The 27,528-nt window shown below is 45.0% G+C and overlaps 1 protein-coding gene across 2 annotated transcripts in view; it reads left to right on the top strand.

Annotated features, from left to right (window-relative positions):
* The first annotated feature begins 348 nt into the window (after positions 1–348).
* LOC118075317 (ovostatin-like) overlaps positions 349–27,528 on the top strand; it is a 70,199-nt gene continuing 43,019 nt past the window's right edge. For both annotated transcript variants that reach the window (XR_015947187.1, XM_060268707.2), the window contains exons 1-13: positions 349–624; positions 1,398–1,581; positions 4,437–4,593; positions 5,915–5,967; positions 7,078–7,098; positions 10,432–10,600; positions 12,735–12,819; positions 14,626–14,737; positions 17,783–17,897; positions 18,436–18,545; positions 20,038–20,196; positions 22,989–23,207; positions 25,874–25,931. Coding sequence is in view for 1 of the 2 variants with exons in the window: in XM_060268707.2 (XP_060124690.2) it covers positions 557–624; positions 1,398–1,581; positions 4,437–4,593; positions 5,915–5,967; positions 7,078–7,098; positions 10,432–10,600; positions 12,735–12,819; positions 14,626–14,737; positions 17,783–17,897; positions 18,436–18,545; positions 20,038–20,196; positions 22,989–23,207; positions 25,874–25,931 (1,510 nt within the window). In the remaining variant the exon portion in view is untranslated. The remainder of the gene's footprint in view (positions 625–1,397; positions 1,582–4,436; positions 4,594–5,914; positions 5,968–7,077; positions 7,099–10,431; positions 10,601–12,734; positions 12,820–14,625; positions 14,738–17,782; positions 17,898–18,435; positions 18,546–20,037; positions 20,197–22,988; positions 23,208–25,873; positions 25,932–27,528) is intronic.

Here is a 27,528-nt window from a genome sequence, read left to right as displayed (position 1 = left end):
ACAATTCCAGGTCCGCTGCGTTCACACCCTGGAAAAATGCAACCCACAGCAGACACAACCCGAGGTATGACTGTCCAACAAAAATGAACACCAAACGAGATAAACTCTTTCATTCCCACTTCAGCTCAACCTCCAACAAGTAGCTTTTAAGATTCCACAAACGTCTTCAGAACTGGAGGCTAGGGATTGACAATGCAAATTCAAGTAACCACAACAGGCTTTTTCTGGCTTTGTTATTTTTTACTTCCTTGCATCAGATTGAGGAGGATGGCCCAATTTTCCTGTACTAGGTCACAGAAGGTATTTAGATAGCCACAACCAGATACAGCTGGGTGGCAGAAAGTTCACCTGTTTTCTGATAGGTTCTGAGGAGCGTTCAAAGGGTGGACATGTGGCTCTTTCATGTCTTGCTGGGGTTATAAAGTTCTGGCCTCCAATCGCAGCCGGGGAGACAAAGGCAGAACTCGCTTTTCCATTGTGGAGATTGTAACAGGGTGGAGATTGCAACATTGTGCTCATTCCCAACAGAGCTCCAGCTCTCAAATCATTCAGGGCCATGTTGGGGCTGCAATTTTTTCTCGGTATTCTTATATTCCATTTTGCTGCTGCACAGGAGGAAACATTGTAAGTTATAACCAGCATCTTATTTTAATATTTATTAGTTTACTGTGATTAGCTCCTTTGTTTAGCACAATGCTGCTGTTATGAGATGTTTATGAACTTCCAAGCCTTTGGTCAGGCTGACATTTCCAGCTAAGATGAATAGAGAGTCACCGTAATTTTTCTCCAGGTATTATTAACAGGGTAGGGTTAATAAGAGCAAGGTGTGAACATCGAACAGTAGGGATTTTAAAATATATATATTATTGATTTATGCCCTGCCTTTCCCCCCAATGGAAAGATGGTTTACAGATTTAAAACAAGAACTGCTAAAAAGATAGAATACAATGAAGCTCTGATAAAACTATATACATTATAGATATACAGTACATGTAGAACATACCAATGATTACAATAAGAACAGCACGGTTTTATGTCAAAGTGTTCTCAAGCTTTTGCTGGTGTCAAATGGCCAGCCGTTGTACAGAATGTCTCCTCTCTCTCCTGCTTGACAAGTTTCACCGGACAAAATTCCCTTACCTGTACAGGTATTAAAGGTGCAGTAGCCTGAATGAATCAGATTGCATTTGTTCTTAATTGTCGATGAATAATAAAGTATTGAATTTTATAATTAACTCATAGTTCTACTTGGTCAGTATTGCCTAACGGCAAAGCAACTTTCCTCATGTATCTGAAAGCAGGCTTTCTGCCTAATAGCTAAATGATGAGTTTTTCATGTGCTGTGAGTTGCTTTTGCTGGTACGAACTAATACAGCTGCTCTTTTGGGATTTCGCAGGCAGTATCTCCTAGTAGTGCCTTCAGTACTGCAGAGTGACTCCACAAATACAGCCTGTGTGCAACTTCTCAACCTCAATGAGACTGTAAACCTGACTGTCTTTCTGGAATATGAAAGACATAAGATCACTGTTTTCCAAGAAACTGTGCGAAGGAGAACCTTCTACAAATGCAGCTACTTTAGGGTAAGTATTTCTTGCCTCCACGACAATTAGAAAGAAACATAAATGGAGAGGGGGGGAAGGGAAAGGGGACCATAGACTTGTAGAGGTGGAAGGGACACCAAGGGTTATCTAGCCCAACCCTGTAAGGATGTTGAAATTACAAAATAGGATTGGGAAGAGGAGCAATAAGGGATAGGAGGGAAAGAGAAGAAAATATGGTTACCTGCCCCCCCTCCAATTTCCAAGCGATGCGAGATTCCAGGTGTCCCAGATGCTTACTCAGGGTTCGCATTCCCTTTTGGAAATGAGGCGCAGCAGAAACTGGGGTGTCATGAAGATATATGGTTTATTTACACATATATACAACCTCAGCTTATGATGGAGGGGTTCCAAGCGATGACTTTCAAGCAAATTCTGTTTCTCCCATTCCAGCCGCTTTGGAGTCAAGTTGCTAGCCGACATCATGCTCTGATCCCCACCCCCTCTTCAGTTTGCAGTGTTTTTACACTGGCACCTCCCCCCCCCCACACACACACATTGGGCAAACTGCAGTTCTGAAACTCTGTCCTAAAATCTCTGGCATTATCTTCTGCTAACTACCCAGAGCCCAGGGTAGGGCTCCACCCACCTGCTGGCTGGCATATCCTTTACCTTCTTGCCTTATTTTTATTCTCTGAACTATCCTGAGATCTTTTGATGAGGGGTGGTATATAAATATAATAAATAAATAACATAAATAATTGGTCCTTCACCACCTCTTTCCCACCTCTTTTAATGGCCCATCTCTCCAGGTGATTTGCTGAATGTCTTGGCCTGTATTTTAAGCCCTTTGCTAAGTTTGGCATCTGGCACACGGGAATTAGAAGAGAGGATCTGGGATGAGAAGGGGAGTCTTATAACAATAAAATAATTATTAGCTGAGATAATGCATGCGAAACATTTTAAATGCTGTCCTTTGGAATTGGTCATTATTCAAATAATCTGATCTTCCTATGGCAGACATAGTGCAGAGGCGGGAGGTCCTCACACTACTAAATAAGGGCCCCTATCAGGAACTGCTTAACTGAGAATTCCCCAACTCACAGCTGTTACTTTGCCATGGTGCTACATCTCCCTACCATCAGAAACAGGGCAGCCAGTGAGGTTGGTCAGCCTGCCTCTTTTGGAGCATTATCTATCTTGTAGCTCAAAATATGGTGCAAATAGAATTGTGCTTTTAATTGGAACAACTCGTGCATCCCTGTAGACATTTTTCATTCGGCTTTCAACATGTGTTCAGAGAAAAGAGAATCGTAACAATTTGCCTTGTTACATGCTCACACTCATGTTTTTTTGTTGGCATTTGTCTGACTCGAGAGACAATGGACTGCGTCTCTGGAGGTGAAGTCAAACTGCTGAAGAATCATGGCACCTGCTGTGGTTGCAGAGACCAGTGACACATAACAACTGATGCCTCCTGCATTGTTTTTGCTGCGTTAGCAGAACTGCAGTGATCTCTCTGGGGCACAAACCTGGACAGTGTCTATGGAGGTCCTGGGCTGCCCAGACAAAAAGACTTTGCTGAACAGTTCAAAGTGTTGGTGCTGACCTTTAAAGCCCTAAATGGCCTCGGTCCAGTATACCTGAAGGAGCGTCTCCACCCCCATCATTCTGCCCAGACACTGAGGTCCAGTGCCGAGGGCCTTCTGGCGGTTCCCTTGTTGCGAGAAGCCAAGTTGCAGGGAACCAGGCAGAGGGCCTTCTCGGTGGTGGTGCCCGCTCTGTGGAACACCCTCCCATCAGATGTCAAAGAGAAAAACAGCTACCAGACTTTAAGAAGACATCTGAAGGCAGCCCTGTTTAGGGAGGCTTTTAATGCTTAATAGATTATTTTATTTCATTTTTCTGTTGGAAGCTGCCCCGAGTGGCTGGGGAAACCGAGTGGCTGGGGTATAAATAATAAATTATTATTATTATTATTATTATTATTATTATTATTATTATTATCTCAAGGCAATGTGGCCTTCACAATGTGTGTGAAAGGCGTAGTCTTGAAGAGAGTCACTAGCTTATTTAGAGTCTTAAATGATAGTAAATGAGAGAGACATTGTTGCCTGTGGTGGTCATGTGTATCCTGTTATTCCTACGTCCACATATTTTGCAAATACTTTTAGTTCCTAGAAGTATTGCTTAGTTCCTGCCAACCACCACCTATCCTCTCATATAAAGGCAGCCCTGTTTAGGGAGGCTTTTAATGTTTAATAGATTGTTTTATTTCATTTTTCTGTTGGAAGCCGCCCAGAGTGGCTGGGGAAACCCAGCCAGATGGGCGGGGTATAAATAATAAATTATTATTATTATTATTATTATTATTATTATTATTATTATTATTATTATTATAACTTTGAACGTTGAACTTTGCTGATAAGGTCCAAAGGAAAGCAGAGTAATACGTTTGGCACCAGCCTGGCTGCAAAAGGTGATGTACAAGGGCAACAACCAACCATCTTAGAGACTCCACTCTGGATTTGTAAAGAGTTTACTCTCCAGCCTTTTCTTCTACCAAAGATATCCTGCAAGGCAGGGGATGTTAAGGATCAGTTTTCCTTCTCCTAGATGAGCTAACTTTCCAGGTTGATGAATCCCATCTGTTCCACAAGGCAGCGGGGGGGGGGGGAATTAAGTCCCCCAAACAGATAGCATATCAGATATTATAAACTGATAAGAACTTACTTTGGCTAACATCAAGTGCATTATCTGTTCTATCACTTATGTTTACCAGGCAGGTAAGCCATGTAGCTATGAGACACAAGGGAGGCAACTACAGGTAAAAATGGTGGCAAACCTGCACATACTTACAGCTCTGATGGAGTGTCGCTTGGTTTCTTCCCTCACAGGTCCCTGTGGCCACTTCCAACCCTGTGGCTTACATCACCATCTCTCTCAAAGGCGCCACGGTCAATGGGACAGAGAGGAGGGTTTTTGCCATTCAGAACAAAGGCAGCGTTGTTTTTGTTCAGACTGACAAACCCATCTACAAACCTGGACAGGAAGGTAAGTGATGGTCACTGCTTTTTCTCTTCTCCAGCAGTGTGAAAAAAGTGTTTTGCAGCCCTTCTCACACTCATCATGAATAGTCTAAATATGGGGAATTATGGCAAGAACTGCATGCTCAGCAGCAGACCCTGGTCTGAAAAGCCAAGACACTACTTTTTCTAGGACAAATGTGTGGAGGGGGGAATTATGGATACCACATCATCAACATCTAATTTACTTATACCCCGCCTATCTGGCTTTGCCTCCCCAGCCACTCTAGGTGGCTCCCAACGTATTAAAAACACAATAAAACATCAAACATTAAAAACTTCCCTAAACATGGCTGCCTTCAGATGTCTTCTAAAAGTCTGAGAGTTGTTTATTTCCTTGACATCTGATGGAAGGGCATTCCACAGGGCGGGTGCCACCACAGAGAAGGCCCTGTGCCTGGTTCCCTGAAACCTCACTTCTCGCAGGGAGGGAACCACCAGAAGGCCCCCGGAGCTGGATCTCCTTGTCCGGGCTGAACCATGGGGTTGGAGACGCTCCTTCAGGGTATACTGGGCTGAGGCCGTTTAGGGCTTTAAAGGTCAGCACCAACACTTTTAATTGTGCTTGGAAATGTACTGAAACGTGGTCTGACTGCTGACATGTCCATCATTCTGCTACCAGAGGCAGTGTTAGGGTAGTGTAACCCATGTGGCACCACTGGGCACCATCACAATGCTATAGAACAGAGGGCAAGAGGCAGAGGAAGGAACACTGAATTTTAGCATCGCACAGGGTGCCGCTGAAATTTTAGAGCCCAAAGTCTGCCACTGCTGCAACAGATTAGTACAGGCTGTATCCTGGGCTGAGAATGCAAGAAGGAAACTTAGAAAGGCTAAACTACTTAGGTATTAGGTATAATAACCCACATTTCAAACTCAACCCACTTCACAAACCATGGTGAATAGAACTGGTAATAGTTACAGGTAGGTAGCCGTGTTGGTCTGACGTAGTTGAAACAAAATATATTTTTTAAAAAATTTCCCCTTCCATCAGCACCTTAGAGACCAACTAAGTTTGTCATTGGTATGAGCTTTCGTGTGCATGCACACTTCTTCAGATCTGAAGAAGTGTGCATGCACACGAAAGCTCATACCAATGACAAACAGAACTTTGTAATGTGAGTCAACCTTTACTGTACGGCCGAGGTGGGATTTGAATGCAGGTTTTTCATGTCCAATTTGACCCACTTTTTTCCTGGATTGCAGTTTCCCAGAACGATAAAACCTTGCTGTTAGCTAGCGGGAAAGCAAGTGAATTTCTCTCAGTCTTATCCTTTCCCCTTCCACAGTGCTCTTCCGAATTGTTTCTCTAAATACGCATTTCCAACCTGATCCTCAAACTGTAAGTATATGGTCAGGAGGAAGAATTTCCAGAAAGCTCCTGGTTTATATTTAAGTCTTTGTGAACCGTCTCATCCACTTTAAAAAAAGCAGATGCACAACCCATAACCGTAGCTTAACACCCAGATAAGCACACAGAGTCTGAGGCAAAAACTTTTTGGTCCAGTGTTTGCTTGGTCTGCTCCTAAATAGTAGTCTATGCACGTAACTCCAAATGAGATCGAATCAGACCAAAGTAAACTGTTTCAAAGAAGCTGTCTATGCAATTTGGCCTACTAATAAGTGCTTAGCACGCATGCAGCATTTTTCCTTTGAAGTTAAAAGCTAATATTCTCCACTAAGGTTCCTGCAAATGGGATGAACATATATCTATTGTGTCTGTGAATGATTTTGAATACTGTTTCTAGGAAATGAAGCAACTCTGGTCATTGTTGGAAAGTCAGTAAATAAAATAAACGTATGATAGATGGAATGGAAAGTTTAGCCATGGAACAAAGGGATACGATGACATTTTAGTTATCCATTTAAAATGTATAGCAGCCTTAGCAGCTCTTTTAACAGCAATGATCTGCGTTCTTTGCAAACTTATCAAAGCAGCAAATCTACAACATACTCAGACAACAATAGTTTAGTACATGTTACCAATGCAGGCAGGCTAATTTGTGAAAATCTAGAATTTCTTTTACCTGTGTTCTGATTAATGATGTCCTCAAGTTTGGCCATTTATTGGGGGAAAGGCAGTCTGCCTTGAAGGACAGGAGAATTATCTATGGCTGTCTGCTAGCAAGCATATTCACCTGATATATTTTTGTTCATCCATATGCACAAAATGCACAATATTGCAGCGTTTTGGCTGCAAATACTAAAAGAAGGCTTGTTTCTAATCTTGCTCATTGCCTGAAACATATTCCCTTATTTTGTTCCACCATCACTGAGATATAAGCTATGCTGCCTCATATATTTAACAGAGTGAAACTGCGCTTCAATCAGGGTTCAAACCATCCTTTTAAACACTTGTTGATTAGGAGTTTTGATGCTCAGCTCTGAAAAGCTGTTGACATTTAAAATATTTTTCAAACACTAACATTTCCTTCACATTCATCTCTTTCAGTATCCTTTGGTCACTGTTCAGGTAAGAGCCTTTGTTTTTAAAAGATGCTTATCTGGTATTGTATTGTATTGTATTGTATTGTATTGTATTGTTGCAAGCCCAGTTGTTGCAGCCCAATCTCTGAGCAGTATGAGATTCAAGGGGCTCCAGGCTTGCTTACCCAGGATTCATGTTTCCTTTTGGAAATGAGACACGGTAGCGATTGTGGTGTCTTTATGATAGATGGCTTATTTACACATGTATACAAGGGGACGCAGGTGGCATGGCGCTGTGGGTTAAACCACAGAGCCTAGGGCTTTCTGATCAGAAGGTCAGCGGTTCAAATCCCTACGACGGGGTGAGCTCCCGTTGCTTGGTCCCAGCTCCTGCCAACCTAGCAGTTCGAAAGCATGTCAAAGTGCAAGTACAGTGGTCCCTCGACGTACGAATTCAATCCGTTCCGAATGCACGTTCGTAGGTCGAAAAGTTTGTAAGTCGAAAAAAGCAGTTCCCCATAGGAATGCATTGGAAACGGAAAAATTCGTAAGTCGAGTAAACCGCATCTAAAATTCGTAAGTCGAAAAAACCCCATCTAAATCGCAACGGTTTTCCTTTCAGATGTCGAAAAAACCGTAAGCGTGCGGCCATTTTTTTCATTCGTAACTCAAAATTTCGTAAGTCAAGGGACCACTATAGATAAATAGGTACCGTTCCAATCGGGAAGGTAAACGCCGTTTCCGTGTGCTGCTCTGGTTCTCCAGAAGCGGCTTTGTCATGCTGGCCACATGACCTGGAAGCTATACGCTATAAGCTATACGCCGGCTCCCTCGGCCAATAATGCGAGATGAGCGCTGCAACCCCAGAGTCGGTCACGACTGGACCTAATGGTCAGGGGTCCCTTTACCTTTATACAAGGGGTTCACAGCTTCAACACTCCCAAAGGGTCTTGCTTCTCCCTTAGCCACAGGCTTGGATTCAAACAGAACTCAGACATTGCTCTCTGACCCTCTGCTTGCTACTTTGCATCATCACAGCAAACTCTGCTCAGAAACTCAGGCTTTGTTCTATCTAAGAGGTGGAGAAAGGTGCCACTCATTTGTTGTCTAGCACAGAGCGTCCTTTTCTCTAGCACAGAGCGTCCTTTTCTTATCCAGGTGATGGGTAGCTTATATTTAACACTTTCTGGCTCCAGGAGATGGATGAGTCCCAACTCCTCACTTCCCAAACTCACATACCTGCCAAGTTGCTGTTAGAGAAATAAGGGACCGGGCCGGAAATAGCAGACCGGAAGTAGCGCTGCCACCATTTTGGAACTGGGCGGAGCATGCTCAGAAGTGACTTTTGATGCTGCTTTGCCCAGTTCCAAAATGGCCACTGCGCCAGAAGTCACACTGCAGCCATTTTGGAACTGGGCAGAGCAGCATCAAAAGTCGCTTCTGAGCATGCTCCGCCCAGTTCCAAAATGGCTGCCGCGCCAGAATAAACCGGGGGAAAACAAAAAAATATCCGTTTTTTTCAGCTAGGAACAGCTGGAGAAACGGGGATTTCCCAGGGGAAACGGGAGACTTGGCAGCTATGAACTCATAACTCTATTGTGCTTGAAACTGATTAAGTTGATGTGATTATTTGTAATATTCAGCCACACCAGGGAACAAAGCAATTGGCAAACAACTTCTGTGAGGAAAAGGAAAAGTGCGGTTTGGCTGGGCTTAAGGCACAGTCCACATCCATCTTTGTGTGAGAGGCGAAGGCCTGGGATGAGGATCTAGGAGGGAAGGAAGAGAAGGTACTTGGTGCCAGGGCTGGCTCCTGTGCAATGCCCCAGGCTAGCATCGCCTGTCAGGGACTGGCTAGATGATGAGGAGTGGTGGGGGTGCCAGCTGGGGAACCCCCAAGGGAAGCTGCAGAGGAGGAACACACAGAGCCCTAGGATTGGTGGTGGGGCACTGAGGTGGGTCAGAGGAAGAATGGAGGGAGGGAGGGTTGAATGCTGAAGAAGCAACATGCTTTAGTGAGCAAGGAGAGCCTGTGACAGAGAGCAGCTCCAAGAACACGCATGGCAATGTGTAAGGTGGATGGAACAGAGATTACAGGTGCCCCGATGTAATGTGCTTGGGAAACATCCAATAGAGAAGGAAACCTAGAGCATGGGTAGGCAAACTAAGGCCCGGAGTCCGAATCCGGCCCAATCGCCTTCTAAATCCGGCCTGCCGACTGTCTGGGAATCAGCATGTTTTTACATGAGTAGAATGTGTGCTTTTATTTAAAATGCATCTCTGGGTTATTTGTGGGGCATAGGAATTCGTTCATTATTTTTCTCAAAATATAGTCTGGGCCCCCCACAAGGTCTGAGGGACAGTGGACCGGCCCCTTGCTGAAAAAGTTTGCTGACCCCTGACCTAGTTATTATTTATTTATTTATTTATTTATTTCCCACCCATCTGGCTGGGTTTCCCCCACCACTCTGGGTGGCTTCCAACAAATACAAAAATACATTAAAATATCACAGATTAAAAACTTCCCTAAACAGGGCTGCCTTTAGGCGTTCCACAGGGCTGGCGCCACTACCGAGAAGGCCCTCTGCTTGGTTCCCTGTAGCTTTGCTTCTCACAGTGAGGGAACCGCCAGAAGACCCTCGGAGCTGGACCTCAGTGTCCAGGCTGAACAATAGGGGTGGAGACGCTCCTTCAGGTATATAGGACTGAGGCTGTTTAGGGCTTTAAAGGTCAGCACCAACACTTTGAATTGTGCTCGGAAACGTACTGGGAGCCAATGTAGGTCTCTTAGGACTGGTGTTATGTGGTCTCGGCGGCCGCTCCCAGTCACCAGTCTAGGTGCCGCATTCTGGATTAATTGCAGTTTCCGGGGCACCTTCAAAGGTAGCCCCACGTAGAGCACATTGCAGTAGTCCAAGCGGGAGATAACTAGAGCATGCAGCACTGTCCAGGGCGAAACAGTCTGCGGGCAGGTAGGGTCTCAGCCTGCGTACCAGATGGAGCTGATAAACAGCTGCCCTGGACACAGAACTGACCTGCGCCTCCATGGACAGCTGTGAGTCCAAAATGACTTCCAGGCTGCGCACCTGGTCCTTCAAGGGCACAGTTATCCCATTCAGGACCAGGGAGTCCCCCACACCCGTCCGCCCCCTGTCCCCCCAAAACAGTACTTCTGTCTTGTCAGGATTCAACCTGTAGAAGGCAGGGACAGTCAGTCCTGTCAACTGTTGGCTTCCTCACAAGCATTTTTTTTTTGCCTTTATGTTGATAAGTGGCCTTCAGATTTGTGCTGGGGTTGAGTGCTACCTGCTGACTGTTAATCTAGTTTCTCCTGATCTTTGGCTTCTTGCCTTAATGTGCCTTTATTCTGCACTTCTAGGATCCCCAGGGGAACCAGATATTTCAGTGGAGAAATGTAACATCTGAGATCTCTATTGTTCAGCTCTCATTCCCAATAATTTCGGAGCCAATACTGGGAGACTATGCAATCATCGTGCAGAGTCAATCGGGAGCTAAGACCTCTCATTCTTTCTCTGTCGAGAAATATGGTAAACATATGTATCTGTTATTTTCTAAGGTTCAGAAAACAGTTAGAACTTGCCGGAAGATGAAGGTCCTTAATTTTCTGGCAATTATAAATGAAGGGCCTGGTATAAAAATGCAGCTACTTGGATTTTCAGGAAAGCAACATACAATGCACAAAATGTCCAAAGGCAAAAACATACTTATCAAGGCTGGAGTTGTATGTATTTGCTGGTAAACAAACCTATTAAATCAACCCGACAGCAACCTGACATTTTAGTAAACCACCTAAAATGCAATTACAAAATGAAACGGTAAAACAAATTGTTCAGTGAGAGTCAATCGTTTCTTTATTTTGCTGTTTCCTTATAATAGTATCACAATTCTCTTAGACCAGGCATCCCCAAACTTCGGCCCTCCAGATGTTTTGGACTACAATTCCCATCTTCCCCGGCCACTGGTCCTGTTAGCTAGGGATCATGGGAGTTGTAGGCCAAAACATCTGGAGGGCCGCAGTTTGGGGGTGCCTGTCTTAGACGATTCTCAGTGCAAATGACATAAATTACCTTTAGAAGGTTTTTCCCTTTAAAAGCAGTATAAAATATATTTTAAATAATAATAATTCTCAGTGCTGATAATCATCTGGGAAGTGTGAGGATGGTCTGTCTCAGAAGGTGAGTCAGTTGAGGAATGACCGCTCCCCACATCAAAGGGGGGCGACTTTTGTGTGGTCGCACACACACACACACACACACACACACACCCTGGATCCCAGTGTGGCTCCCAGTACTTCGGGCTGGCTTCATCCTCCCCAGGCTGGATACCTGAGGTCTCCGCCTATCTCAGCCAATCACCCAATCCCGCCTGGGGAGGCGTTGCCAGGGGATTGGCCAGGTAATGGGAGGGACCGCCCAGCCCACACAACTGAAGGTGAAGCTTACCTGTGAAGCGGCAGTCGGCTCCAGAGCTTCTCCTCCCCTCCCCTCCCTCAGTTCAGTCCTTTTTTGCAGGTTAACCTCTTTTCCACAGGTTGCTGTTGAAGGGCCGGAAAGGAATTTCTCTGCATTGGCAGGTTTCGCCTTTCCCGTAGCAAAACGTCACAACTTTGGCGGTTACAAGCCTTGGGCGGAATCCTTTAGTCTATCTTCCTAAATTGGGGGGGGGGGGTTGAAGCGATGACCCACGCCCCCTTTGTGGCGGTGATACCAGGGTTCCCCGTTAAAGGGGTCAAGGGGGAGGCATTGGCCATATGCCGAGAGGTTGTCATTGCTCTCCCCTCAAATGGCGGCAAAACGGGGGCGCGGGCTCTCTGCTTGAACATATGTTCTTCAGAGCCAGCTCAATCCCCACACATTCTGGATAACCCTGAAGTCTCCCAGATTGATAAACGCCCAATGCCTGAGCCAAGGTCTCCCTACATCTGAACCTTAATAAAGTTGGGCAGGGTATAAATAATAAATTATTATTATTATTATTATTATGGCCAATTTTAATCCCGTGGCATGTTGTCTTGAGTCATTATTCTGCTCGGGGGTCGCCTGGGGCTGAGGGGACTCCGCCTGTCCACGCAAAAGGCTGACCAGACAAGCTTCGAACTTTGCCTCACACACATGCCCATAGCTGCCAAGTTTTCCCTTTTCTCGCGAGGAAGCCTATTCAGCATAAGGGAAAATCCCTTTAAAAAAGGGATAACTTGGCAGCTATGCATGCCAAATCACTGGCGGAGCATATACTAACAGTGCCTCCCGGGTGTGTGTGTGTGCATGAGGAACAGCACATGGAGGGAGCCTGCCACAGCCCACCTTGCAAAGGGGGACGGGCACACTCATGCGCAACAGTGCAGCCGAGGAGGGGGGCAGGGAAGCAGCCCTCAACTCTCCTCCTCTCTGCCCCCAGGTCTGACCTGACCCAGGAGTGGAGCTGCGGCCTTGGGCCATCATGAGAGGAAGTTGTCTCCGCAGCTCCTTTGCGTGCCAGAGCAAAGCTCCAATGAGAGAGCCTGTCATGGGGGCGCCTAGTCGTGCCCCTCAAAAAAAACTGTGCCCAGGGCCACAGCCCCCTCACGCCCCCCCCTCACGCTACACCAATGAGCCAAAGTGTTCAAAATCACAAACTGTTTCTCTGGAATATATGTTTGAATGTGTCTTTTTCACTCTTCAGTATTACCAAAGTATGACATCGCTATCAGTGCACCGAAAACAGTCTCTGTGGAGAATCCAGATTTCTTTGTGAAGGTGTGTGGCTTGTAAGTATCAGACCCAACGGCTGAAGTAGAAGTGTTTAGTGGTGGAGGCTGATCTACTGGGGCTAAAAGGGCACAACACTACCTTTGAAAATACCAGACAATTATTTTAAAATCCCCTACTTACAGTCTCAAAGCCATGTGCTCTTTCCTGTCCCACTCATAGTTCCCTCCAATCACTCATTAAAAGCTGCAGCAACTGTGGGGTGGAGCCAGGTAAGTAAATAAAGTCTGAGCCACATGCAAATCCAGAGCATTTTTTCAGACGGTATCTATGGCTCTGCTCCCAACAGACCCCTTCCCTAGCTTGAGTTCAGAATATCTTGAATGTAGAAGGATGGAAGAAAATGCTGTTACTATTATTTATAGCTTGCTTTTTGTGAGCTTATCAGTGAATTTTCAAAACGAAAAGCCTGGTCTCTGTACCTATCTGGATATGACTCCACATCCTTCCCCCAAACCTGGGAGATATTCTCCCAAAGCTCAGACATACAGGCAGCTGATAATGATTATTCACATTTTTAAGACTGAGATATGCATGGCAAATATATTCTGCTGTGCTCTGATGTACTCAAATGAAACATTTATTTATTTGTCTGTTGGTGGAATGCTTTATTTAGAAAAGTTTTTAATGTTTTATGTTTTATCATGTTTTTAATATTCTGTTGGGAGCCGCCCAGAGAGGCTGGGGAAACCTAGCCAGATGGGCAGGGTATAAATATTATAATTATAATTATATTATTTATATTATTTATATTTATATTTATATTTAAGGCGAATGTGCAAAACTCAGTATCCCACGTTCCCCCTCCATTGTTCTCTCCATTTAGAGAAAAAGATGTTTTGGGTACTGAATAGTTAAATAAATTTAGTGGTGGAGAGGAAACACGTGCAAAAGGAAGCCCTTTTCCTTCACATTCTAAAAGTATTTGCCTAATAATAATAATAAATTTCCCAGCCACTCTGGGCGGCTTCCAACCGAATATTAAGAACAGTACAGCATCAAACATTAAAAACTTCCCTAAACAGGGCCGCCTTCAGTTGTCTTCTAAAAGTAAAATAATTGCTTATTGTCTTGACATCTGCTGGGAGGGCGTTCCACAGGGCGGGTGCCACTATCGAGAAGGCCCTCTGTCTGGTTCCCTGTAACCTCACCTCTCGCAATGAGGGAACCGCCAGAAGGCCCTCGGTGCTGGATCTCAGTGTGCAGGCTGAATGATGGGGGTGGAGACGCTCCTTCAGGTATACAGGACCGAGGCCTTAGTTTTTTAGTGATGGATGTGTAGGTATAAGCAGTGCGTGAATTCAAAAACTTACGTCATGGTATGGCTTGATTTCTAAATATGCAGTTTGGAGTCAACCTTTTCTGAAAATCATACTTTGCCCCCTCCCCTTTACATGGAAAGTCTCCCCGTGTCCATAGATCTGCAGAGAATAATTGATGTTTTTTTCAGCGAGGAGGAGACAATAGTACTCTGCACATGTGCAATGGCACCCTTTCATAAATAAATGATGCACAGGTTATATTGTGATGAAAACGACAAGGTTAAAAATGGCAGCCCCACCAAGTCAAAAGGTTACCATCCGCCACTTTAAGGAAGGTATGTAAAGAATCAATGGATGCCTACAAAATTTATGTCAGCATGCAAAGGCAGCTGATATTTGCTGAGGCTAAATGCAAAACTCATCAAGTGCATTTATCATAGGAAACACATTTCAAATGCATCTGTGAATCTGCAGTCCTCTCTGTATTTCTAGCTCTTACTAGGCCATCTATTCTCAAATCCTGTATGCTTCTTTCCCTTCTAGGTATACCTACGGGCAGCCAGTTGAGGGGAAAGCTCTGCTCAGCGTGTGCAGAAATCTCAATTTTTATGGAACTTGCAGGAGAGACCCTGTCTGTGAATCTGTTAATGAAGAAGTAAGAGACATAGTTCCTTATCATTTTCTGTGCTTCTTCTTGCCTGCATTGTCTTCTCCTGTTTTCCTTTCCCGTTAGGCCTTTTTGCACAGTCAGAAAAATTATTCCACAAATAATGATGGGTGTATCCAGTCCAGTTTTCAATGAAGTCAAAATTGCTGCATCGTCCAATCCTTTGAATTATACTCCGCAGACCTCAGCCCAGTGTAATATCCACAATAATTATCCTGCCCTCCTGTAATGTATAGGGATGGAGCTGTGTGGGCGGGGGGGGGGGTGTACAGACTTGCTGCCAGGAGACAGATCATAGAGAATCACAGAATTGTAGAGTTGAAAGGGACCACAAGGGTCATCTAGTCCAACCCCAGGAATATACACCTGTCCCATGGAGAGATCAAGCCTGAAACCTTGGCATTATCAGCACCACACTAAACAACTGAGCTAGCCTCCCCTTTTTTTCCAGTCTGTTAGATGTGAGCTCTAACACTGCCTCCACAAATCTGAATAAAACAAAAATTATCCACAAAACTGGGGGCATGCGGGGACCATAGCTGCCAAGTCTCCCGTATTCCCCGGAAAAACCCCGTTTTTCCAGCTGTTCCCAGCTGGAAAAAAATGGATTTTTTTGTTTTTCCCCGGTTTATTCTGGCACGGCGGCCATTTTGGAACTGGGCGGAGCATGCTCAGAAGCGACTTTTGATGCAGCTCTGCCCAGTTCCAAAATGGCTGCAGTGCGACTTCTGGCGCGACGGCCATTTTGGAACTGGGCAAAGCAGCATCAAAAGTCGCTTTTGAGCATGCTCTGCCCAGTTCCAAAATGGCGGCAGCGCTACTTCCGGCCTGCTACTTCTGGTCCAGTCCCTTATTTCTTCCACAGGAACTTGGCAGGTATGGCGGGGACATAAGGATAAGGAGCTATTGCTTGGTGCCCATTTTTGCTTTTCATTTACTGCTGCATCCTAGAATTGACTACAGCTCACTTCATTGGACTACAGAGCCCCAGGAATTTTGAGTTCCTTCCTGTCTGAATAAGAATCTGGGTCACAGCAGAAAGCCAGGGCCATGGAAACCAGTAGATTTGGGATTTGTGGAGTGGGATCATTTCCCCACTGTACTCTTCCTTGTAGAGTAACGGTGTCATAAGTCAAAAAGTTCCATCTTATTGGGTATAGACTTCTTATTCACATGGCAGTGGCAGTAATTGGTTAAAACACCCTAATGGCACAAAAGCTGCTATTGGCTGAGCTTCCCCGGAATCCCAGAGAGGAGATAAGGGCAGACAGTAGGATCAAGAGATGCTGGGACAGAAGAAGTAGGGACCTATGAGAAAACATGTCTGAGATGGCAGGAGGCCAAAGGAAGCTGTGGGAAGGAGCAGCCCAGAGGAATCTCAGAACGGAAAGAAATCTGGGAGAGAAAGCTGCAAAGATAAGGAAAGTTGGCTTGTATTCATTTAAAGACCTCTGATATTTCTCAAATTTATAAACGGTGGGCTTCCAGAAGCAATTTCCAGCATAAATTGGATACTGCATGAAGAGGAAAATGTTGCTTTTCTTAGGACTGCCTTGGCTTGAGGAACTTAGGAGCAAAGGATAGGGCATGCATTCAAATTTTCTCAATGAGCCAACTGAACATGGGTGAGGGAATTGAATCATGTCTGCAGGGCCTTTGAATCCTTTCATTTTTTTTAAAAAAAACATTTTTTATTCTATTTTATGAAATAATAACAAACAGAAAAAACAAAAACATACAAACAAAACACAAAAAGATCGTATTCCATCTCATTACTACTTTCCATTGTGTGAGGACTTCCCTCAGTCCCCCCCTTCTAAGCTTCATTATCCAATATCATTTTTAGCAGGTTCAGCTTCCGAAATACCAAACTAAACTAAACTATTTTTCTCTCTAAATACTCATCACAATCATAAAATTAAATCTTAAAACATCTTAAAACATTCTTCCACCTTCTCCTCCTCCTGGTCGTGGATCCTGCCAGTCATCTCTGTGAGTTCCATATAGTCAAACATCTTCATCTGCCAGTAATTTATTGTAGGCATCTCTTGTGATTTCCAAAATTTGGCTATTAACAGTCTAGCTGCTATTGTAGCATACAAAAAGAACGTACAGTGGTGCCTCGCAAGACGAATTTAATTCGTCCTGTGAGTCGCTTCGTATAGCGAAAAATTCGTTTTGCGAAGCGGCTCCAATAGGAATGCATTGAAGTGTGGTTTCCCATAGGGTGCCTCGCAAGACAAATAAAAAAAAATTGTCTTGCGAGGCACCCTATGGGACGAAAAAATTCATCTTGTGAAGCGCACCATAGGAAACTTCGTCTTGCGAGTCTCCATTGAAATCGCAAAACGCATTCATCTTGCGAAAAATTCATCTTGTGAGGCATTCGTCTAGCGAGGTACCACTGTATAGTCTTTCTTTGGGATTTCATCCCTTATAATTCCAAGCAAGAAGGCTTCTGGTTTTTTAAGGAAGGTGTTCTTAAATTCACTATATATTTTTCCCCAGAAGTCCTTTATCTTGGGGCAAGTTCACCACATGTGGTAAAAGGTACCTTCCTTCTCCTTATACGTCCAACATTTATTATCAGTTGCATGATGCATTTTTGCTAATTTTACAGGTGTTAAATACCTTCTATGCAGTATAAGGGCACCTTTCAGATCTTCCGCTGAAGGTGTGGAAGTCGCGGTGGGAGCAGTTCTAGCAGGGCTATAGCTGTGTGAACACTCCTGCCAAAATCTTCCGAATGGATATTGGAGCTGGTCCACGGGAAATTGAGGGGCAGCATGTTGCCTTCAAACTCAGCTCTCTTAGGGATGCTGCAAGGACTGGGCATGGCTCCATGAGAGCAATAGTGGATATCAATCTAAGCAGGTGGACACTCTGAACCATATTCAGACATCTGGCATGCATTAAAACACTGTGGCTTCTTGGAAGCTGTTTCTGTTGTAATCAATGGCACTGGGCCCAATTTAAGCAACACCAATTAATTTTCCTTCTCGTGTTGGATTCCTTCCCCCTCCTCTTTTTCAGCTGGGCAAAGATGGCTGCCTTGCCCATGTCTTCAATTCTAAGACTTTTGAGCTTAATCGTTCAGGGTACTGGATGAACCTAGATGTGAAAGCCATCGTCACTGAGAAAGGAACAGGTAACCCCTTCCACGTAATCAAAAAGAGACTGCTGGGAAGATAAATAAACAGCAGGCATGAAACTATTTTGGATAGTTTATTTCAGGGGTCCCCATACTACGGCCCGTGGGCTGGATGCGGCCTGCGCAAGCCAATTGTGCAGCCCCCGCCGCCCCCGCCCCCCGCTCTTACTGGCGCGCCATGGTGCGATTGCCCATCTCCGGGTCGGTGCGGCACCAGAAATAGCTTGTGCGCATGCGCGGGCCGGAGGGCAGGGGAACGCGCTCCCATATTCATGTGCACAAGCTATTTCTGGTGCTGCGCTGACCCGGAAGTGCACCGGAAATGACATCTGTGCATGTGCAGAAGCCATTTCCGGCACCGCGTCGCGCCAGAAAAAGCGAGTGCGCTCGCGTATGGGAGTGCGTTCCCTTGCCCTCCAGCCCACCGCGCGATCGGTGCCAGAGGAACCGGCCCAAAGCTGGGTAAGTTTGGGGACCCTGGTTTATTTCGTATTAGTAAGCTAATGATAATGTTTGCTCTTGGACTCTCGCACAGGGATACAGAGTGAACGTTCAGCCTACATTTCAGTTTCTCGGATACTGGGGACTGTGACATTTCAGAATATGGACCGGGACTATAGAAGGGGGATCCCCTATTGTGGTCAGGTAAAATGAGAAGCTGAGTATGATCCAGCCTAAATGCCTGTATCTAGAGATGAGTGGCTAAATTTCATCTCCTTTAGGAGTGGAACAGCGAAACTGAAGGAATGCCTTTCTAACTGAGAAACAAAACCACATTTTTCACTGAAATTTCAGCTGAAGGGAAGTTTTAAGTAAATGCAGGGTGGGACATCAACAGATTTGAGCTGGCGAAATATCTGATAGTTTGAGGAAAGCCAGTTGTACTAGTAACAAACATTACAACTGTCCTACAGGTTGTCCCTAGATTTCATGAAATCTGAAGTGAATCTGAGAGCTTTTTTATTATGAAATAATAAAACTATTGAAATCAATAACTGGGTACAAGTCTAGTTATGCAATACAATTTCCACAAAAAACATTAATTTGAGTATGTGGTGTCATTTCAAGCCTATTCATAAGACATAATCCACAGACAAATTTGAGAAGTTGTTGGGAGGCAATTGTTATCTTCTTCCCTTACATATGAAAAGAAAGACCAGAATTCAACTGAGGTATTTTTACTACCCTTCTAAGCCTTGTTCGTCCCTCTGAGATAGCCACATCCCGAATGTTGTTGAACCTCAAGGGGTAGCTCAGCCTGAGATTTCCAAAAGTATGCTATCGCCAAATGTGTGGCCGCCAATAGGAAAAAAACCCCCACAAATCTTTATGTCAAATAGTGAGGCTAGAATCTATGCTTAACGAAAGCAGGGCTAAATCTGGATTTGGCGAGAGAGGTTGTTTAACAATTATAAAAATAATACCAAAGACCCCGGTCCAGAATGTATGAACGATTTTTACATGCCCACCAAGCATGGGAATAGGTTTCGAGATTCCCGCATCCCCTTCAACAGAGAGGGAATAAGGATTTGTTGTTTTTTCCTAAGCAAACTGTGAAACCGAGAGCTCTTGTAGAATACTAGGAGTATGAGCAGCAAGCTGGAAAATCTCCAGTTCAAGTCCCATCTTAGTATGTGGAGCACTCTGAATATTTGACGTTTACTCTGTAATTATCAACATTAACCTGAAGGTTCTTCCTCATGTGAACCCCATGAGAAATGTTGGGGAAACCAAAATAAACAGTGCAGTCCTAATTCCCTGATCGTTGCTGCTTGATGGGTGGGTGGATAGGATTTGGTGGAGACGCTCCTTGGTCAGCAGTGAAATGTCCACTTCTGTAGAGACCCCTGCTGTGCCCAGCAGTTCTCCTTCCAAAATATTGTGTTTGGAGACAGGCTGCCATTGGCTTTGGATTCGCTGGATCAAAAGTCCCTCTGATTTCTCAAGGGGGCCCAATTTTAAATGCCACCCGACTTCTGCAAGGTGACAGGCCTTCAGGTGCGGTGATCCCGCTGCACACCGCTGCTCCTTAGCTAGGGTTCAGGATCGCTCTGCAAGATAAAGCCTTGGGTTTGGAGAGCATTGCTGAGTCAGAGATCAGCCACTTACCTTTTCTGGGGTTTTCCTTCTCCTTCAGATAAAACTGGTTGGTGTTGATGACTCTCCCCTTGGCGATGAGATTGTCCAACTTCAAGTCAACAACAAAAATGTGGGCAACTACAGCACCAGTGGAAACGGCACCGCTGAGTTTTGCATCGATACCTCAACGTTCTTTAACACAGATATCTCTCTCAGAGTAAGTGACCGACAGAAGCATTGCTCACTTTTTCTCACTTCTCCAAACACCTCTCCGCCTTTCTCTTTTCTTAAAGGTGCCAGTGCTGTGTTGCGCATGTACCCAAGCCCAGGAATAGGGAACTGTCCCCTTTAAGTAACTACCGTATTTTTCCGTGTATAAGACGCCCGCATGTATAAGACGACCCCTATTTTTTTAACCCAAAATTAAGAAATTAAGTTGTTCAGCTTTTCTGGTGGGTGGACACTTCTGCCAATCGCTCACCCGCCTGCCGATCGCTTGCCACAGCCACTGCCGATTGCACACCTCACCACAGCCGCCAATTGCCTGCTAGCTGCCACCAACAGCCCACCCACCCAGTTGTTGCAGCCACCGATTGCCTGCCCAGTTGCCGCAGCCACAGTCAATCGCCAGCAGGCCTTGTTGCAGCCACCAATCACCCGCCCAATCGCCGCTGCCAATCTCCTGCTTGCTGCTGCCATTAATCACACATCCCCTCTCTGCATTCACTATCCGTGTATAAGACGACACCCAATTTTTGCCTTTTTTTTAAAGCAAAAGGCATTGTCTTATACACAGAAAAATACGGCATCTCCAATAATAGCTGGGGGTACTCCTGGATCCTTTGCTGTCGCTTGAGGCTCAGGTGGGCTCAGTAACCTCGGAGTGCCTTCCTTCAGCTTTGACTGGTGGCCCGGCTACGCCCCTCTCTGGACAGGGATAGCCTAACTACTGTTGTCTATGCTCCGTTTAGATTACTGCAATGCGTTATAGGAAGGGCTGCCTCTGAAGACAATTGGGAAACTTCAGCTAGTGCAGAATTCAGCGGCCAGGTTGCTCACCAGAGCAAGACAGTTTGAGCATATTACACCGATCCTGGTCAGACACTGGCTACCAACTGGTTTCCAGGCCCAATTCCAAGTGCTGGTTTTGACCTATAAATGGCTCAGGACTGCAATACCTCAAGGACCGCCTCTTTCCATATGAACCTACCTGGACCCTGAGATCATCTTCTGAGGCTCTTCTTCACGTGCCTCCTCCTCGAGAGGTCTGGGGGGGGTGGCAACACGAGAACGGGCCTTTTCTGTAGTGGCCCCTTGCTTGTGGAATGCTCTCCCCGGGGGAAGTTTGCCTGGTGCCTCCACTGTACAGCTTTAGGCACCAGGCAAAAACATTGCTTTTTAACCAGGCCTTTGGTTGATCTGATTTACATCCCATGCCCTTTAAAATGTGGGGGTTTGGGGGGGTATTGGGTTGTTGCTTTTGCTTTTCTTATATATTTTGTGGTTTTATATCTTGATTTTATTCTGTGAACCGCCCTGAGCCCCCAGGCTATAGGGCAGTACAGTAGTACCTCTACTTACGAATAACTACTTACGAATGTTTCTACTTACGAATGGAGCCCCGTCCGCCATCTTGGATGCGGTTTAGATAGGATTTTTTTCTACTTACGAATTTTTAGATAGGGTTGCTTCTACTTACGAATTTTTTCTCCCAATGGGATTCGACTTACAATTTTTTCTCCCAATTTTTTCTCCCAATGGGATTCAACTTACAAATTTTTTCGACTTACAAATGTGCGTTCGGAACACATTAAATTCATAAGTAGAGGTACCACTGTATATAAATTCAATTAAAAAACAAAAAAAGAACAAACCAGTCACTAAAGCTGTATGTCCCTATTTGCAGCTTGTACCCTGTTTCTCCGAAAATAAGACGTAGCCATAAAATAAGCCATAGCAGGATTTTTAAGCATTCAAGGAATATAAGCCATACCCCGAAAATAAGCCATAGTGATAGGCAGTTTAACCTTGTAGGGTTAAACTGTACCATACTTAATTAAAAAATAAGACATCCCCTGAAAATAAGCCATAGTGGGTTTTGTTTTTTTAAAAGGTAAAATAAATATAAGACGGTGTCTTATTTTCGGAGAAACACAGCAATCCAGGCATAGGCAAACTTGGCCCTCCAGATGTTTTGGGACTACAACTCCCATCATCCATGACCACCGGTCTTGTTAGCTAGGGATAATGGGTTCTATGAGGAACTTAAGAAAATGACAAAAACAACATTTAAAAAGAAACCAGAGGTTTTCCTGTTGAATATAATTCCTGAAAATGTTAAAAACGCTAACAGAACGTTGATGATGTACGGAATAGTAGCGGCAAGAATTCTGTTAGCGAGAAATTGGAAAAGCGATAACATACCCAGCAAACTTGAGTGGCAATCATTAATGAAAGAATATGCACAGCTAGCAAAACTCACAGGAAGAATTAGAGGACAGATGAAACAAAAAATAAAAAAGGAATGGAGGATATTTTACGAATATTTAGAAACAAATTAAACAATTAAGCCAACCAGCAGATCGTACCTGAGCCCAAAATGGAATATTCGAAGGAAATGATGTAAATAAATTAAGAATCGTGCCATGAAACAAAATGAGTTACAGAGAGGTAACTGGAAGTCAAATCTCCCTTCCCCCCCCCCTGTTTTTTCCCCTTTCTGTTTATCTTATACTTTTTCCCTCTTTTCCTTTTTCTTTTCTTTACAGATATATGTTGTGAATATTACCTTTGTAACGTTGTTGTTGTTCAGTGTGATTTTTTTAAATGGAAACTAATAAAATTTATTTTTTTAAAAAAAAACATCTGGAGGTCCGAGTTTGCCTATGCCTGTTGTAATCCGAAGGCTTCCAATGACCCTGACTTGTCCAATTTCCTTTAGAGAAATAATGTGATGTGCTGATTTCTACGTCTTCTTCCTCTCTGCCCTCCCTTCCCCATTGCCTACAGCTAATATATAAACCCAATGAAAATTGCAACAGTGATGGCTGGTTATTACCCTACTATCCAGAGGCCTATCATTCAGTCCAGCGCTTCTACTCCAGAACAGATAGTTATGTGAAGATACACCAAGTGCCTGAACAGTTGCCATGCCACCAGGTCAGGAGAATCAAAGTCTCCTACAACCTGAATATAAAAGGACGGAACACTGCAATCTGCTATTTCTTTGTAAGTATCAAAGGGCTGCTCAGTTTTCTTTATTTGGCTTGGAAGTATTTATTGCCGGGAGGGTGGGGGTGGGGGACATATGCTTGCAAAAAAATAAAGAAAGATCAAACAAACAGAGGGCCACCCACCAAAATGCGGAAAGGAGGTATGTGATGCTCAATCAGCTGTCGAGAAGGCATTTTTATTAAGCTGCCTGACTTGTTTCAATGAAATCTTTTCGAGGAATGATGATTGTAAACCATTCTGTGGCAAAAATGTGTTCCCAAAGCATCTGAGCCAATGCAGAGCCAGTGGTGGAGCAAGCCGATCGGGTGCATAGCTGCCAAGTCTCCTGTTTTCCCCGGGAAATCCCCGTTTTTTCCAGCTGTTCCTAGCTGAAAAAATGGATTTTTTTTGTTTTTCCCCAGTTTATTCTGGCGCAGCGGCCATTTTGGAACTGGGCGGAGCATGCTCAGAAGCGACTTTGGATGCTGCTCCGCCCAGTTCCAAAATGGTGGCAGTGCTACTTCCGGTCTGCTATTTCTGGCCCGGTCCCTTATTTCTCTGACAGCAACTTGGCAGGTATGATCGGGTGCCTGGGGCGGTGCGCGTGCCCTGCGCTCAGGGGCAGGGCCATTTGCCCATGGGGTGGGGCGAGCCAGGGCAGGACGCTCCACGGGGCCTCCAAGGAGTCTGCCTGCCTCCTCCCACTCAGCCGCCCTACAGCTGAGGGAGAGGCGGCGGGAGGACGGTTTGGGGCAGCGCAGAGCCTGCGGGCACCCAAGCCACTGAGTCACTCCCAGGCCCCATGGTGAGTGCCGCCCAGCATTTTGTCACCCTGGGGCTGCCCTCACCTACCACACCCCCTTCCTTCGCCCCTGTGCAGAGCAGCAGGATAAAGCAGACCAGAACAAACCACAGAGGAAGAGAATGGCTGTAATGCTGAATCATGGCTTAGTGTTATGGAGAATGAATGAGCCTGCATGCACTTTGGGTTCACATACTCCCACTTCCTCTTCTGATGAAACTGCAAACAGGACATTCTACGCTTCCATTTCTGTTTTAGAGCAGTTACAGTTTAGCATGCCATCTCAAACATAGACACTAGTCAATTTAAATGATGGTTAGTTAAAAGAAGGTTCCTTTATACAGTAGGGTTTGAGGTGATGTCTTTTCAAGAAACCACAGTTCATCCAGGTTTGGACATCACAATATGGCATGGTTAATCTGAAATGGAAGCCAAGTCTTTCAAACTGCTCCTTGCAGCCCCTCTAAAGGAGGAGGGTGGGAGGGATGCATGCTCAAGGCTCATTGTGGCTCGGTCACATAACACTAAACCAAGGGTGGCCTGAGACATTTGGGCTCCTGAGGCGAAAAAGCCCCTGAGATAGGGGGGGGGGGTCATGAGGCTCTGCAAGGGATTCCCCTCAAGAAAAAGCCCTTGCAAAGCCTCGCCACCCAGCTGGGAGAAGTCCTTGCAGACTCTCCCTTCCCGCCCAGCGGAGAAACATTCTGCACATCTTTGCCACCAATCCTTTTCTGTCTGTGGGGTCGGGGCAGACTGGCAGCAAAGGTGAGCGACAGAATGTTGTACCATTCTGCCGTCACCCAAGCCTCCCTTACCTGGGTTGTTTCTTCGGTGGCAGGGAGTGCTCTTGTGTTTCTGCCGCCTGAGGCGGCTGTTTCATCTCACCTCACAGGTGGGTCAGCTCTGTGCTAAACCATGTTTTCAACTTTAGCATTATGTCCGAATAAGGTCAGTGTGTGGAAATCCTCTAATCCAGGCATCCCCAAACTGCGGCCCTCCAGATGTTTTGGCCTACAACTCCCATGATCCCTAGCTAACAGGACCAGTGGTCGGGGAAGATGGGAATTGTAGTCCAAAACATCTGGAGGGTCGAAGTTTGGGGGTTGCAAAGTAGATTGCAAAGTAAAGTAGACATAGCATTACTGCTGTGTTTGGTCTAAAACTACATTTGAAGTAAATTTGGTCATTCAGCCAAAAATCGAAGTGTGCCAATTTTATTTTGTTTGGGTTCAGCTGTGGCAAAGCTGGATGAGCGGATTCCCCCCATTCTATGCCATTTGTTGTTGAATGGTTTTTCTCTGCACTCTTCCTGAATTCTAATTTAACTAGGAGATGATTGTGTATGGTTAACATTTCCTTTTTTATATAAAAAAGACATTAAGAAACTAGGAAAATGGTGAAATTCATTCTGAATGGAGGTTTAATGCTACATGCTCCAAAGCTGGATTGAATTTTGAAGTTTTCCTAATTTTTCCTCATATCTCTTAAAATAAATCAGCCCCCACCCCCAGCCAGGTTGATAAAACACTAAAAAACAATTGAGATTCACTTGCTCAAAAGGATAAGAATTATCAGGAATTCCACCACTGCTACTATGGGCCATATTTACTGAGTGACATGAGGACAGATGACAACTATTGCACAGTAAAAATCTTGCATCTTTTTGTGTGTGCAGGATTATTAATATATTTTGTATTTATAAGGATTCACTGAACAGGAAAGAGAAAAATTAGTTTTGATACATTTCAGAATGTGAAAGGGCTTCCAAATTGGTAGTCATAATTTGAGATTCTGCTGTGAGGCCATTTTTTTGAACCATACTTCTCCCACGCCCTTGAGTTACACTGCCTATTGCTTATTTCCCACTTGGTGTACACAGGTACTGGTGAAGAACAAAATTATAAACTCAGGCAGAAACCTTGTGAGCCTCAGACGTGGTAAGTAGTGCTGTGACCAAATTTAGTGGTGTTTTGATTTCCTCATGAAAACGGCCATTTTGAAGGGTATGAAAGGGTCTGTAACCCCCCCCCTACTGTTGTGTGTGTTTTCTTGTACCCGTTCACAGCTATTGTTGCCCCTCATTCTGCTCTTAGCTGTTGTTGGCAAGCATTCAGTTCCAATATGCCCATAACTTTTCTTTGTTGGTTTCCAAATTCGACTACACTGTATGGCTGATCTTGGAAAAACTGTTCCTGGAGTGCATCTTCCCTGCCTCATTCCACAGTAAACCCTTAGGGTATTAGACTCCTCTTCAGGAGGTACCACATTGCCCCCACAACAGCAGTTTGTTTGTTTCCCCCTGCTTGGGAATAATCTGGGACTCTCCAGCCTTTGAAACCTGATCTGGCTGCTACTCCATCTCTCTTCCCCAAGGTGATTTGTTTTCTTGGAGGGAGGTACCAGATGTTAGAGCAGTGATGGGCAACCTTTTGAGCTTGGTGTGTCAAAATTCGCCAAAAAACCGAGCATAACTTGGGTGGTGTATCACTTCAAGGAAAAAAACTACAATTTCGCAATATTTATAGTTTAAATAACAAAAATGTATAATTGTAATATATAACTGTATTTAATAAATCAAAAACTAATTATTTAACCAAACCAAACCAAAAACCCCTTATTTATCACAAAGTGCCCAGAGTTGTTGAGCTTTTTGGGGGGAGCTGCTGATCAAAGTTTTGGAGGTTTTTTTGGGGGGTGCAAAAGTTGCTTTGCTTTTGGGGGGGATGCCCCAAAGCTGCTGCACTTTTTGGGGGGGGGAGAACAGAAATAAATGACGAATAGTACCTTCGCTGGAACTAACACGCAGCACCGACATAGTCTGCCAAAGCGCAAAAAAACCCAGCAGAGAATGGGTAAAAAAATGAATGCTGTTACACCCAATCATCGTCTGCCAAAGCGCCAGAAAAAAACAGCACAGAATGGGTTAAAAAACCAATCTCTTGCTACCAGCAGCAGCAACAACAACAAAGGATCCGGGTTTTAACAGCGGAGACAAGCTGTAGCGTGAGGAGGAGCGGGAGAACAAATGGGGGAGGGGAAACAACAACAGCGCGAATGGGCTGATGGGGCGCATGCCAGCAGTGAGGGCACTGCATGTCACGTCTGACACGCGTGTCATAGGTTCACCATCACTGTGTTAGAGGCTCTGGGTCAGGGCAAGCCCACCCATGGGGCGGACTGAGATAGCTGCCTCAGGTGGAGCCCCCCAGGGCACCGCACCCACAGGTGCCCAACAGAAATGGCAGTGGCTTCTTGCGAGGTCTCCTGAGACCTCACTGGAATCCACCGCCACATGACCCTGGTAAGTGAGGCTTTGGTAGAGGGTGGCAGGGGGGAGGCAGCAAGGACAGCACATTCCCATTTTGCCTCAGGTGGAAAAACTGGATGGGCCACTGTAGCTCTGGGTATAGGAAGAATGAAGGTGAAATGTCTGCCTTGATTTTGCTTGCAAAATGTGCTCATGTGTCAAATTCTTGCCCCACCACATACATTCTTTTTTAAAAAAAGCTCCATTGGTTATTTATTATATTTGTA

The sequence above is a fragment of the Zootoca vivipara genome, chromosome 15 (genome assembly GCF_965207765.1).
Source record: "Zootoca vivipara chromosome 15, rZooViv2.hap1.1, whole genome shotgun sequence".
Lineage (NCBI taxonomy): Eukaryota > Metazoa > Chordata > Lepidosauria > Squamata > Lacertidae > Zootoca > Zootoca vivipara.
This window is presented reverse-complemented; position numbering and strand designations above follow the sequence as displayed.